The following is a 14,252-nucleotide window of genomic DNA, read 5'->3' on the forward strand; positions in this document are numbered from 1 at the left end:
TTTTTTTTATGAAACCTGAATTTTGCAGCACCTTTGAAATGTTCAGAAAAGAAAATTCACAAAAAATCAGAGGTATGAGTTTGGTCAAATGTACAACATAACTTACCGTATTTTCCGGACCATAAGGCGCGGGAAAAATCCTTAAAATCGGCCAAAATTGGGTGGTACGCCTTATCGTGAGGTGCGCCTTATGTGTGGCTTCATTGCAAAAAAAAATGCCTCGGACAGTGACGTACTATTTTCACACGTTTCGTAGCTAGCCTGCCGACGGCGACAGTGCATAGGCCTAGCAAAAGTTACAACCAAGTTATAACCAAGATGCATGTATCTTGACAAGAAAATTGCGAAAACTTCGACAGTTTTCGAGTCCATGCCACCGCATTCATTAACGCTATCATGGCTATAACATGATAGCGTCTACAACAAAGACAGCCATTTTACATTGGTCTAGTCTCGCTCCACTCCGACTGTAGTCATTTGGGTATTTTTTAAGTTTCGACCATGGGCGCAATATAGCAATAGAAAAATAATTATTAATTTTGTAAATTAAAATGTATCAACGTAATATGCAATTTTGTGGGCGGAATTGAAAATAAAAAAATTACCTTGCTACAAGCAAATATGCTAATGAACGAAGTCGGTAGCATAGGAACTGTGTACCCCGCAAGCCGAGAGTGGTTGAAAAGCCCGCCGTCTCACGACGACGACAACGAGGACGAGCCGGATGACATTTAATTTGCAGGTAACGATCTATTAAACACAGGTTAGGTTAGACGAATTTATCACCCTTTCATTTCTTCGACGTCGGCATCTATCATAACAAATATGGCGTACCATTCGTCCGACAAGACTTCGTTACTTGCGAAATCTGTTTTAGTAACTTTTTTTGTTTTTTATTTCTGCTCACAAAATTGCATATTACGTTGATACATTACAATTTAAAAAAATAATAATTAATTTTGCATTGCTATATTGCGCCCATGGTCGAAACTAAAATTTTACCTTCATTTGTAATCTTGTGTTTTTAAGTGAATAGAGAATTCCGGGAATAAAACTGCTAATGCTGGTTTTATTCCCTACAATTCCCGTAACGTGTTTGTTGTTTCTTAGGGGTATTGGTAGGGCAGACCATCCATGGAGGTGGTCTGATTTCACTGACCAAAATAAAAAATATATGATTCATTTTTGTAATTTTGCTAAATCCCAAACGATTTTTCTCATTCGACAACGAAAATTATCAGTTCTGAATGCACTCGCATAAGCATGATTATCAGATGACGAGACCAGCTGCACCTTATGGTCAGGTGCGCCTTATGTAAGGACGGGGAGTAGCAAATTAGGGGTGCGCCTTATGGTCCGAAAAATACGGTATATTCCCCAGACTCTAAGCTTTCATTTCATACCAAGCTAAAATATGTGGAAGGATTTCCATAAAATTAATTACAGCTTCACTATATCTTCACTACACTTTATATATACATGTGAGGAATACAATACCCTGGGGAATTATAGACAAATGTAAATGGTAATTATACCTAAGTTCATTAAAAAGATTAAAAAAGTTTTAGGATATGCTCCCTTATAAAGCGACCAGACGGTCCCTTAAGTTGTTCCCAAGACTCTAATCTTTCATTTCCTACGTAGTAGGCTGATTACCTATGCCTATGGATACTTCAATGATCACAGATACCATCATAAAAAATGAATAACTACACGTAATATATACATGTTACTTAAACAATTTAGTATGCAATAATACTCTTTCCGATAAAATAAGTATACATAAGTTCACCAGAGAAATTGAACAACTTTTATGACACATTCACCTATAAGCACTTCCCTCGGTTCCTTAAGGTTAGGTTAGTTAAGGGAATTTTTGCTTTTGAATATAAAAAAAGTTTCAGAGAGGAAATAATTCTTTAACATTGTCTCCGAAATAATTCCCTGCTTGACGTGTGATCCTGTTGCACAGGTGTAAACAGAGAACAGTGGCTACTGTTATCTGCATATTACACGAAATACTGAAGTAATAAATAAGATAATCACTTGACACCTGACTCATGACTGTGTCACCACTGAAAGATATCTTACATTTATTTGGCTACATCTGTACTTTTCAACAGTTAACTATATGATCAAGCAAAACTAAAGATTATATACAGTAGCGAGCATAAGTTAAGGGACAGTAAAACACTTTCTGAATAAATCTTTATTGTAACTTAAGTATTTTATCAAGAGACCTATAAATTGACACAGGTTTACATACACTTCTAGTATGAATTCTGATGAAGTTTTAAAGCAATAGATAGACCGGTTAGCAAATAAGCAGAAGAATAGTACAACAGTTACATTTCCATGTAGTGCAAAAGTTAATGGACACATAAAAAAATGCAACCAAAAACCTTGTTGATGTCAATTTAGCTCTTATTTGTAAGCATTTATAAGACTTTCTGCATCAAGCCAATTATAGCTTAAACTTGTACATTATTGGAACGCCTTAAAATCCATCATGGCGCCTGCAAAACGTCAACAAGTGTCTGAAGCAGAGAGAAACCGCATTGTGTCTTTACACAAAGATGAATTATCACTTTCAGAGATTTCACGTGCAATAGGGAGATCTCGCAGTATCGTGCAACGCATTGTAGCTAGATTCAAACAGTCAGGAAACGTTAAAACTTTGCCAAAGACCGGCAGACCTCGAAAAACCAATGCGAGAGAGGACAGAACAATGGTGAGACAGAGCATGCAGGACCGTTTTAAGACTGCAGCTGAAATTTCTCGCGAGATGGGTGAAACTTCCAGTGGCACAGTGTCTCGATTTACGGTTTCACGTCGACTGAAGCAAGCTGGTTTGTTGGCACGTGTCCCTGCTGAGAAGCCTTTGATCTCTGTGGTGTGAGCGTGAGTGTGTATGGCGCGGACGGGGACGGACGGTTGGCACCCCCTCCCCCTCTTTCTGGGGGGGGGGGGGAGAGGGGGTCAAAGGGCACGAGCGCTGGTATCCCCCTTCCCACCCGAATGTGGGGGGATGGCCTCACGTTGGCTTGGGTGGCGCAGTGCCGAACAAGGACCGTGCGTGGGTGGTGGTGAATGCGAGTGTGAGTGGAGTGTACAGTACCCGGAAAGGGGGATATGGTAAGCTAGCATTAATGGTTAGGAGGTAGGGAATTAGGCTAGAGAAGTGGAGAGTGTGCCGCAAAGGAATGTAAGGGCCCACCCAGGAGCGACCGAAACCGACGCACAAGTAAGTACTTTTGAATCACAAGCTATCTAGGCACCGCAAAAATGACTACGCCCGCAAGTGGAAACGGGCCGTCAATGTCCGCACCTGAGAGTGAAAACGAACCGTTCAAGGTGAATAGTGTCACCTTAAGGCCGTTTGACGGGACAGGAGATGTCTCCGTGTGGCTAACAAAGGCAGCCTTGGTCGCGCGGCTAACGGGAGTGAAGGATGTGGCGAGTTACATCGCGCTAAATTTAGAGGGCGCGGCTTTATCCGTCTACATGGAGATGGCAACCGAAGATCGAAAGGAAGTGGAAAAGGTGAAGGAGAGGTTACAGGAAGTTTTTGGCGAGAGTCCCTTCGAAGCGTACTGCAAACTACGGCGAATGCGGTGGACGGGAGAACAGGTTGACGTGTTCGCAAATGACATTAGGCGATTGGCAGGCCTGATTAATCTCGAAGGCAACTCCCTGGAAATGGTAGTAAGGATGGCTTTCGTGAATGGGTTTCCGGATTACATATCGACTGGGCTGCAGGCAATGGAAAATGCAGCAAAGGCAGACATGAGCGAATTTATAGCCCGCGCCAGGCTCCTGACTAAGGCTAAGGATGAAGGGCCGATGGTGGCCGTGGCCAACGAACAGACACAAAGGAGAGTGCCCTCGGCGGGAGAGGGCGCGCGGGCGAGGACAGTGGCCACTGACCGAGAAGGGAGAACGGGTGAGCTCGGGGGTGACTACAACAGATGGCGCGGGCTGTCGAGGGTCCGTTGTTACGAGTGCCGGAGACTGGGTCACCTGGCAAGGGACTGTAAGGAGGTAGAGCTTATCTGTTACTCGTGCAATCAGCCGGGGCACATGGCCCGAAATTGCAGCCAGGGAAACGGGACATCGGCGGCCACTATGCGAGGGGCCGCCGAGGAAATGTAAGGACACCGTTCAGTCGTATGCCGATCGTGGATATTTGGGTGAGAGGGAGACGCGCGAGGGCGCTGATAGACTCTGGCTGTTCAACCACGATCGTGAGGACCGATATAGTTCAAGAGTTCAGACGGGGAGATGTGGCCCTGACGACAGTCGACGGGAGAGAGACGATATGCGATGGCGACCAGGAAATTGAAATGATAGTGGAGGGTATCCCGATACGACTAAGAGTGCTGGAGGGAATTGGCGTGGTGCTGGGAATGGACGGAATTACCCAGCTTGGAGAAGTCACGTTCATCGGTGGGCTCGTACGGATTGGAATGAGGCAGGACTCGGAAGAGAGGATGAAGAACCGACCGAGGCCGGGTGAGGACGTAGGAATGGCAATGGGAGCCGCGGAGGGCGGTGCTGGCCCGAAGCTCGACCCTGGGGAGAGGGCGACGCCGTGCACGATTGAGGACGAGGACTTCCTGGCGGAATTTGACGGCCGGAAGTGGGAAGTAGAGTGGTATCCGAAGGAAAGCTCGCCCGTCTTGAAGAACAAAGTCGACTGCTACACACGGACCCTCAGAGAGGGGGTGAGGGAGGACTTTGACCTCGAAGTGGAGCGATGGATCGAGGAAGGAATCTTGAGTCCCTGGGAGGAACCAGTGGAGGGCGGAATCCTGCCCTTGATGGCAGTGGTGCAGCCAACCAAGAGAAAGGTACGACCGGTGCTGGACTTCCGAGAGCTGAACCAGTTCGTGAAGTGTCATACTGGCGACGATTTTGTAGATGTATGTAGTGAGACCCTACGCAGGTGGCGCCGAAGGAGGGGGGCGTCCGCCGTTGTAGACTTGCGGGCGGCTTACTTGCAAATTCACGTGACTAAGAAGCTATGGAAGTACCAGCTAGTAAAATACAAAGGGAGAATTTACTGCTTGACCAGACTAGGTTTTGGGCTCAGCTCGGCCCCGAGGATCATGACGAGAATCCTGAAGACGGTACTGGAGAAGACTGAAGCGATGAAGAAGGGCACTGATTCGTACCTAGACGACATACTGGTGGACGATGGCATAGTATCAACGTCGAACGTGGTGGAACATCTGGCTCGGTACGGATTGACAGCTAAGGAACCGGAGCCGTTGGAGGGAGGAGCGGTGTTGGGACTGCGACTGGAAAGGAACGCGGCAGGAACGCTGATGTTCAAGCGAGGGAACGAGATCCCGAAGGTGACGGACGAATTGTGTAAACGAGAACTTTTCTCCCTTTGCGGCAAATTAGTGGGCCACTACCCGATCGCCGGATGGCTTCGTACGGCATGTAGCTACATTAAGAGGAGGGTGGGATCGAAAGATTGGGGAGAGAAGGTTGATGAGGACACGCTAACCATGATACGCGACGTTGTCCAGAGGACGATGCACGATGATCCTGTGAGAGGACAGTGGAACGCGCCCCAGCAGAGCCATGGCGTAGTATGGTGCGACGCGAGTAGTATCGCAACCGGCGCCGTCTTGGAGATAGGGAACGTGATAGTCGAAGATGGAGCGTGGCAGCGGAAGAAGGACGACTACCACCATATTGACGTGTCAGAGTTGGACGCGGTCATAAAAGGAACAAATTTGGCGCTGAAATGGGGGCTGCGTGAGATCGAGATCAGGACGGACTCAGCCACGGTAGCGGGGTGGATGAACTCGGTGCTGACGGCTGAAAAGAGAGTACGCACGAAAGGAGCTGCAGAGATCCTGGTGAAGCGCCGCCTCGGGATCCTGAGAGAGTTAATCGACGAGTTCGGCATGAAGATAAGGGTGAGGAAGGTATCCTCGGAGGCGAACAAAGCGGACGCGCTTACCAGAGTAAAGAAGAGCTGGCTGAAAGCTAAGGAAGAACAGGAAGAGAAGCTCGAGATATGCGCCGCTGGGTCCTTTCGTGCGAAAGAGTTGCACGAAACGCATCATCTAGGGGTCGATAGGTCATTGTTCCTGGCAAGGAAGGTTAACCCGATCATATCAAGGGAAGAGGTGCGGCATGCGGTGAGGGCGTGTGTCCGCTGTCAGTCCATAAACCCAGCCCCCAGACCGCATTCAGCGGGGGAGCTCTGCGTGGAAGAGAACTGGGGGCGGCTGGCAATTGACGTAACCCACTATCAAGGCACCAGATACTTATCGATGGTCGACTGCGGCCCAGGGCGGTTCGGCATTTGGCGAGAACTGAAGGCGGAGACTGGAGAAGAGATTGCGCGGGTGATGAACGAGGTATTTTTGGAGCGGGGCCCAGTGGATGAAGTCCTGATGGACAACGGCACGGCGTTTCGGTCGGAGGCACTGAAAGGTACATTGGACAAGTGGAACACAAGACGCTTCTTCCGGACAGCGTACCGGCCGAGCGGAAATGGGATAGTAGAACGACACCATCGTACAATTAAGGCCATAGCTGAGAGGGCGCGAATCCCGCCGACGGAGGCAGTTTTCTGGTATAATATCTCCCCCAGGTCAGGCCAAGACGACCGCTCGGTTCCGCAAAAGGCTGTGTTCAAATATGATTGGCGGCATCCGCTGCAGGGACCGAAACTGCCGGCCAATGCCGAAGAAGGCCCCGCCTCAGTGCAGGTAGGGGAGGAGGTATGGGTGAGACCAAGGGACAGGAAGTGCACGTCACAGTGGACGAGAGGGACAGTGACGGAGGTGAACTCCCGAAACAATGCTTCTGTTGAGGGAGTGCCGCGACATATCTTGGATAAACGGCGGGTAGTGAGTGAAGGAGAAGATGAGGAGGAAGGCCACGGGGCGACAACAGAAGAGGATGGGGTGTCTCAGAGACCCCAGCGCGAAAGACGCCCGCCAAGGTGGCTACAGGACTACGATGTAGAGGAAGGAGAAGACGAGGAGTAGGTTGATCTCTAGATCAAGGGGGGGGTGTGGTGTGAGCGTGAGTGTGTATGGCGCGGACGGGGACGGACGGTTGGCACCCCCTCCCCCTCTTTCTGGGGGGGGGGGAGAGGGGGTCAAAGGGCACGAGCGCTGGTATCCCCCTTCCCACCCGAATGTGGGGGGGGTGGCCTCACGTTGGCTTGGGTGGCGCAGTGCCGAACAAGGACCGTGCGTGGGTGGTGGTGAATGCGAGTGTGAGTGGAGTGTACAGTACCCGGAAAGGGGGATATGGTAAGCTAGCATTAATGGTTAGGAGGTAGGGAATTAGGCTAGAGAAGTGGAGAGTGTGCCGCAAAGGAATGTAAGGGCCCACCCAGGAGCGACCGAAACCGAAGAACCGACGTCATCGACGCACAAGTAAGTACTTTTGAATCACAAGGACACGGAAAGAAAATAAAAAAAGACAGCTATAGAAGAGATCTGAAAAGGAACAGCTTTCCTCACAGAGTAATAGACAGTTGGAACAAGTTAGATGAGAAAGTGGTGTGTGCAAAAACAATACATGAATTTAAAAATAGTTTAGATAAAATGAGATATGAAGACGGGACACCACGAGCATAGCTCCCCTTCCCGTAAAATACAACTAGGTAAATACACACACACACACACACTTCAACGAACGGATGGCTTAGAAGACGTTCTGAAGAAAAAGTGAAATTTCGTGGATCCCAAAGCAAAGGAAGTACCTATTGTATTTACAGGGTGGGGGGAAAATTGCTCGTGGTGTAGGGAAAGTAAGGAAAAAGGAGAAGGGGAGGGATTACTGAGGGAAATGGAAGGAAATGAGGAAGGTGAGGACTTGGCCCAGGCAGCCAGACGAAATCTAAACAAACGAAGTCCGGACCAATTTAGCGATGACGAAATGTCTAACAAAAATGTAAAGATTAGAAGTATAGATAAGAGCAATACAGTAGAAGATTATGAGAATATTTTCCAGGGATTTAAAGAGGGTGGGGGGGACACAACCCCCCCCCCCTCGATTAACAAGACTAGAAGAGAAACTCGATAAGATGATCGAGCACTGGGAATTTAGGTTCGGTCACGTTAACAACATTGTGCAGAGGGTTGAACAATTGGAAGAACTAGAGAAGGCGAACAAAAACTTAACTAAGGAAATTGAAGAAATAAAAAAACAGTTAAAAGAAGTAAAAGAAGAGAATAAAGTCTTAAAGGAGAATAATAAGGAGAACAAGGAGGGTTGGAAAAAAATCCAAGAAAATAGCAAAGTTGCATTTACTGATATAATCAAACAACAAATGAATGAACAAACTGAAGACTCAGTTATTAAAGTGATGAGACAGAAGGAGAATATAGTAAGAGACTTAGCAGATAGAAAGAAATGTATAATTATATTAGGAATGGAAGAGAAACATAACCCAGATAGAACCACATGAATCAAAGAGGAAAATGAAAAAGTAAGAAATTTACTAGAATTAGTTCAGGAAGATGAACCAGAAATAATGAAACAAATTGAAGAGAAATTCAGGCTCGGGAAATATAGTACAGACAAGACCAGACCAATTAAGATTAAATTCAGGTCACAAACTACGGCTGAGAATATCTTATCCAAAACAGGGAAACTAGCAACAAGTGAACAATATAAAAAGGTATGGATAAAAAGGGAAATGAATAAAGAGGAAAGAGAGGAGGAAAAAAGGAAAAGACATGAAGCTAAGAAAAAAAAAAAAACGAGACCAGAACAGAGACAGAAAAACAAGAATTCTACTGGAGAGTAGTGAATATGAAATTGAAGAAATGGAACATAACAGAGAGAAACACAAAAGAAACAGAGAATACAATGGAAATAACAGAAAGTTAAGAGTATCCTACACAAATATAGATGGATTAATAACAGGACTGAATGAACTGAACAAATATCTGAAAGAAAAAGATCCGGACATAATGGGAATTGTTGAAACAAAATTAAAAGGTCCACTACCACCCAACAGCATAGGACACAATACATATAATTATTGGATTAGAAACAGAGAGAAAAAACAAGGGGGTGGAGTTATGTTCCTGACTAAGAAGGATATAAGCGTGAAGAATGTCACATATGGGAACAATGCAGTAGAGATGATTATGATAGAAGTAGAAGATAGAGATAAGAAGAGCAGAAAATTTGTAATAAACTACGTGCCCCCAAAAACAGCCTCGTGGGAAGAGAATAAACATAAAAGCATGTTAGAAGACACAAGAATAACACTAAACAAGATAATGGAAGATGGAGGAAGAATAGTTATGATGGGCGACTATAATTGCAAAGAAATATGCTGGGAAGAGATGACCGTAAAGGGTGGAGAAGACTCATGGGGTAGTGTTCTACTTGAGATGATTACTGACCATACAATGACACAATGGATCCAAGAGAACACCAGGTATAGAAATGAAGAACCATCGAGACTAGACCTAATATTCACATCAGAACCTGAAATAGTGGAAAAGATAGAATACCAGGTACCAATAAGCAAAAGTGACCACATATTGATAGAACTAGAACTAAATGAGAAAAAATACATGAAAAGAAATGAACAATATAGAAAAGGAAGATTGATGTATGAAAAAACAAATTTTGATAAAATAAGAGAATTCTTCCAAAATGAAAACTGGGAAAGAATACACAAAGAAGATACAAGAGTAGAAGAGAAATGGAATATTTTGACAAAAATATATAAAAAGGGAGTAGAAAAGTATGTCCCAAGACAAAAACAAGAAAAAGAATATATAAAGTACTGGTACAATAAAAGTTGTAGGGAGATAAAAGACAAGAGAGACAAAGCTTGGGCCAAATGGAAGAAAAACAAAAGACCAGAAAAATGGAAAATATATACTTGTTATAGAAATGAATATGTACAAGCGTGCAGAGAGGAAAAGAGAAAATATGAAAAATATGTCATAGAAAAGTGTAAAGATCAACCAAAACTATTCTACAGATTTGTAAACAACAAACTGAAAAACAAACAAGATTTGGAGAAATTAAGACAAGGAGGAATTGAATACACAGAGGAAATTGAAATGGCGGAAATTATGAACAAACATTTTAAATCTGTGTTTACAAGGGAGAACATACAACCTGAAGAGATTGAATGGAAAGAGAAAGTCCCCCCTATGGAAGAAATAGAAGTAACAAAGAATGAAATATTGATACACTTGAGTAATCTTGATGTCAGAAAATCGCATGGACCAGATGAAATGGCAAACTGGATTTTGAAAGAATGCAGGAATGAACTGGCAGATATAATATATAGCATAATAATCAGTTCATTGAAAGAAGGTAAAGTTCCAGAAGATTGGAAAAAAGCAAATATAGTACCTATATATAAAGGGGGAAATAAAGAAGACCCTAACAAATATAGGCCAGTCTCTCTAACAAGTACAATAGCAAAAATTTGTGAAAGAATTGTAAAAAATAGATGGGTAAAATATTTAGAAAAAAAACAACGTGCTAAATCCAAGACAATTTGGATTCAGACAAGGACGATCATGCGTCACCAATTTAATATGTTTCTATTCAAGGCTAATAGATATAATACAAGAAAGAGATGGATGGGCTGATTGCGCATTTCTAGACCTAATAAAAGCTTTTGACAAAGTACCACATAAGAAGTTGCTTAAGAAATTAGAATCTGAAGGAGGAATACAGGGCAAACTACTAAATTGGATGGAAGACTTTTTGCAAGAAAGAAAAATGAGAGTAGTAATAAGAGACCAACACTCAAAATGGGATGAAGTAATAAGCGGTGTTCCACAAGGAACGGTTCTGGCCCCAATAATGTTTGCTATATATATTAATGATATGGATGAAGGAATTGAAAGCTATATGAGCTTCTTTGCAGATGATGCAAAACTATTGAAAAAAGTGAACACGGTGTAGTGACGCAGCCACAGGCGGTCACACACTTCCCATAGTTGGCAAGAGGTGAATATGAGCTAGCCAATCAGGAGCCAGCAAATGGTTCTCGAGCGGCTAGCGACCTCTCTTGCCAACTACGCTGAGCCGCGAGCGACCCTTAAATAGGGCAGCGGCGGCTAGTCAGGAGAATGGTAATAGCCACGGCAGCAGCAACAACATCTCGTCCAGTCTTGTAGCAGTTCCATCGAGCCTCGCCGTCATCAGCCGCCACCGCCTCTGACGTTAGGCTCACCGTCCAGCTACGACTGATCAGATCCACTAACCAGTGGCTATTACTTGTGGTTTTACTAAAGAGATTAGAATAAGAGACCAAAGTGAATTTCATTTTCCCTGGCTTGTTCGAACCAAACCACTACAAATTGGTGACCCCGGTGAAAGACAACCAGGATTATGGAAAATTCACAAGTGAAACTTCCCAGTTTCTCCCGTGACTTGGAGAGCTGGCTACTTCACACAGAAGCCTATTTAGCCACTCAAGGTGACGTTCCAGACCACCAAGCCTTCGGCGCGTACATCGCCGCTCTACCAACGAACGTCATCGCCCTTGTCCGTAACGCCGTCTCTTCTCCTCCGGAAGAAGGCAAGTGTGCCGCCCTCAAGACTGCCTTACGGAAGCTATGCGCCAGGCCTGACGACCAGCTCTACCGAGATATCCAGCAGAGCGAACTCGGCGACACCACCCCCTCACAGCTATACACCCGTATGGCCAACCTCAACACCCGTGCAAAGGTGGCATTGCCCAAGGAACTCCTCCGCTCCATTCACCTCTCCAAGATGCCGGACGCCCTCCACTTACACCTGGAAGCTTTAGCCGGCGATAAGGACGACGAACAATACTGCGAAATAGCAGATAGGTTGTTCCAGCGACATACCTCGGTACACAAACCAGTGCATAGTGTTCGCGCAAAGTGTAGTGACAACCCAGGTGTTACCGACCATAGTGCTGTGAGTGAAAACATTCCCATGTCATATAGTGCCAGTGACCAAAGTATGCAGCAACTACGGCAGGAAGTCGCCGACATGAAGACCTTGCTCAACCAGTTGCTTGCCGAGAAGGGAACCCCCCCTCAACCACCACCTAGCCCCGCTCCACGACAGGATACTGCCTCCTGTTGGTACCATACCCGCTTCGGAGCCAAGGCGCTCAGATGCACACAACCATGCAGCTGGTCGCAGGGAAACGCCAAACGCGGGGTTTGGTAAGCACTCCTACCCCCGCTAACCATACTCACACCCTCCTCTCAGTGCGTGATCGCCACTCTGGCCTCTCTTTCCTGGTAGACACGGGCTCAGCCGTCAGCATCATACCCCCGACGGAAGAACCCAACCACGGTACACGGTGGCCATCCTACGACCTGCTTGCAGCCAACGGTACGCCCATTGCAACGTACGGCAGCCACCACAGCGTCCTGGACCTCCACGATGTCAAGTTCCCTTGGACATTCGTCATAGCAGCGGTCCAGCACCCCATTCTTGGCTACGACTTCCTCCAGCATTACAATATGGTAGTAAACGCCAAGGATAACTGCTTGTACCACGGCACGACAAGCATACCGGGAACCACCACTAACGCCAAATCCCACCAGATATCGTCCCTCCAGTCCGCTGGCGATTATGTACGCATCCTGCAGGAGTTTCCCCAGCTAACATCGCCAGACAAGACCAACACCACCACCACCCCTCACAACATCATGCACCACATCCAGACATCTGGACCGCCAGTACACAGCAAGCCTCGACGACTTTCCCCATAGAAGTTGGCCGCTGCCAAACAGGAGTTCCAAGAACTCCTAGACCAGGACATCATCCAACCATCGGAGAGTGCTTGGGCATCACCACTCCACATGGTTCCCAAGCCACCCCCACCGCCCAACCAATGGCGGGCTTGCGGTGACTACCGTCAACTTAACCGCATCACGAAGCCCGACCGCTACCCCATCCCTCACGCTCAAGACTTCCACTTCAAGCTTCACGGGAAGCAGGTCTTCTCCAAAATTGACCTGGTCAGGGCGTTTCATCAAATCCCTGTAGCGCCGGAAGACGTCCAGAAGACAGCCATAGCCACTCCGTTCGGCCTCTTCGAGTGGAAGATGATGGCCTTTGGCCTCCGGAATGCCGCCCAGACGTTCCAGAGGTTCATAGACCATGCCCTCAGAGACTTCGACTTCATCACCGTTTACATCGACGACATCCTCGTAGCCTCCGATACCCACGACCAACACCGCCAACACCTCCGCCTCCTCTTCCGCCGCCTCCAAGATTATGGCCTCCGGGTACATCCGTCCAAGTGTCTCCTCGGAGTTTCATCTCTCGACTTCCTCGGACACCGCATCTCAACAGCAGGTCTGTATCCTCTCCCTCAGAAAGTAGACACAATCCAAGATTTCCCACAGCCAACAACCATCAAGATGCTCCGACGATTCCTAGGAATCGTCAATTATTACCACAGATTCATCCCCAACGCAGCTGCAAAACTCGCTCCCTTGAACGACCTCACCAAGAACCATTCCAAGCGGTCGGTCAAACCTGTGAGATGGTCTTCCGAAGCGACCCAGGCATTCGAACAAGCCAAGGCGGCAATCGCTGAAGCCGCCCGCTTGTCCTACCCAGTAGCTCACGCACCCACATTCCTTACCACTGATGCCTCCTCCACAGCAATTGGCGCCGTCCTCCAACAGAAGATCAACGGCCAGCTCCAGCCTATCGCCTTTTTCTCCAAACGTCTGGACCCTCCTCAAATTCGCTACAGTGCCTTTGACAGGGAACTGCTAGCCATAGTCTCGGCTGTCAAGCACTTCCTTTACTTCCTGGAAGGCCGGCCTTTCGTTATCCTTACAGACCACAAGCCACTCGCCCATGCCCTAGACAGAGTCTCCGACCATCACTCCCCAAGAGTCTCCCGGCAGCTGTCCTTCCTCTCCCAATTTGATACTCGCATTGAATACATCAAGGGAGAGGATAACCAGGTAGCCGATGCCTTGTCTAGAATCACCTCCAGCATCCTCCCTAACCACAACATAGACTACGCACGCATCGCCGCATCTCAGAACAACGACGGTGAACTCCGCCTCCTACGGATGCACGACACCTCGTCCCTACAGCTAAGACAGCTTCCCAACAACCCCGTACCATTGTGGTGTGACATCTCCACAGGCAAACCCCGTCCGTACATCCCCGCCTGTCACCGTAAGGACGTCTTCTCCTCCTTCCATGACCACAGTCATCCGGGCATCCGCGCGACACAACGCCTCATCACGGATCGAGTCGTCTGGCCAGGCATCAAC

At 46.9% G+C, this 14,252-nt stretch overlaps 2 protein-coding genes across 2 annotated transcripts; both read left to right on the forward strand.

The window, feature by feature from the left end:
• Window positions 1–2,509: 2,509 nt before the first annotated feature.
• LOC143034872 (uncharacterized) lies at window positions 2,510–2,899 on the forward strand. Its single transcript, XM_076201216.1, has one exon. It carries the CDS (start codon window positions 2,510–2,512, stop codon window positions 2,897–2,899), a length of 390 nt encoding a protein of 129 aa, XP_076057331.1.
• A 1,627-nt stretch (window positions 2,900–4,526) lies between these two features.
• On the forward strand, window positions 4,527–7,016 carry LOC143034873 (uncharacterized). Its single transcript, XM_076201217.1, has 2 exons — window positions 4,527–4,639; window positions 4,718–7,016. Exons 1-2 carry the CDS (start codon window positions 4,527–4,529, stop codon window positions 7,014–7,016), a joined length of 2,412 nt encoding a protein of 803 aa, XP_076057332.1.
• Window positions 7,017–14,252: the final 7,236 nt, after the last annotated feature.

The sequence above is a fragment of the Oratosquilla oratoria genome, chromosome 18 (genome assembly GCF_046742065.1).
Source record: "Oratosquilla oratoria isolate Oo_2021 chromosome 18, ASM4674206v1, whole genome shotgun sequence".
NCBI lineage: Eukaryota > Metazoa > Arthropoda > Malacostraca > Stomatopoda > Squillidae > Oratosquilla > Oratosquilla oratoria.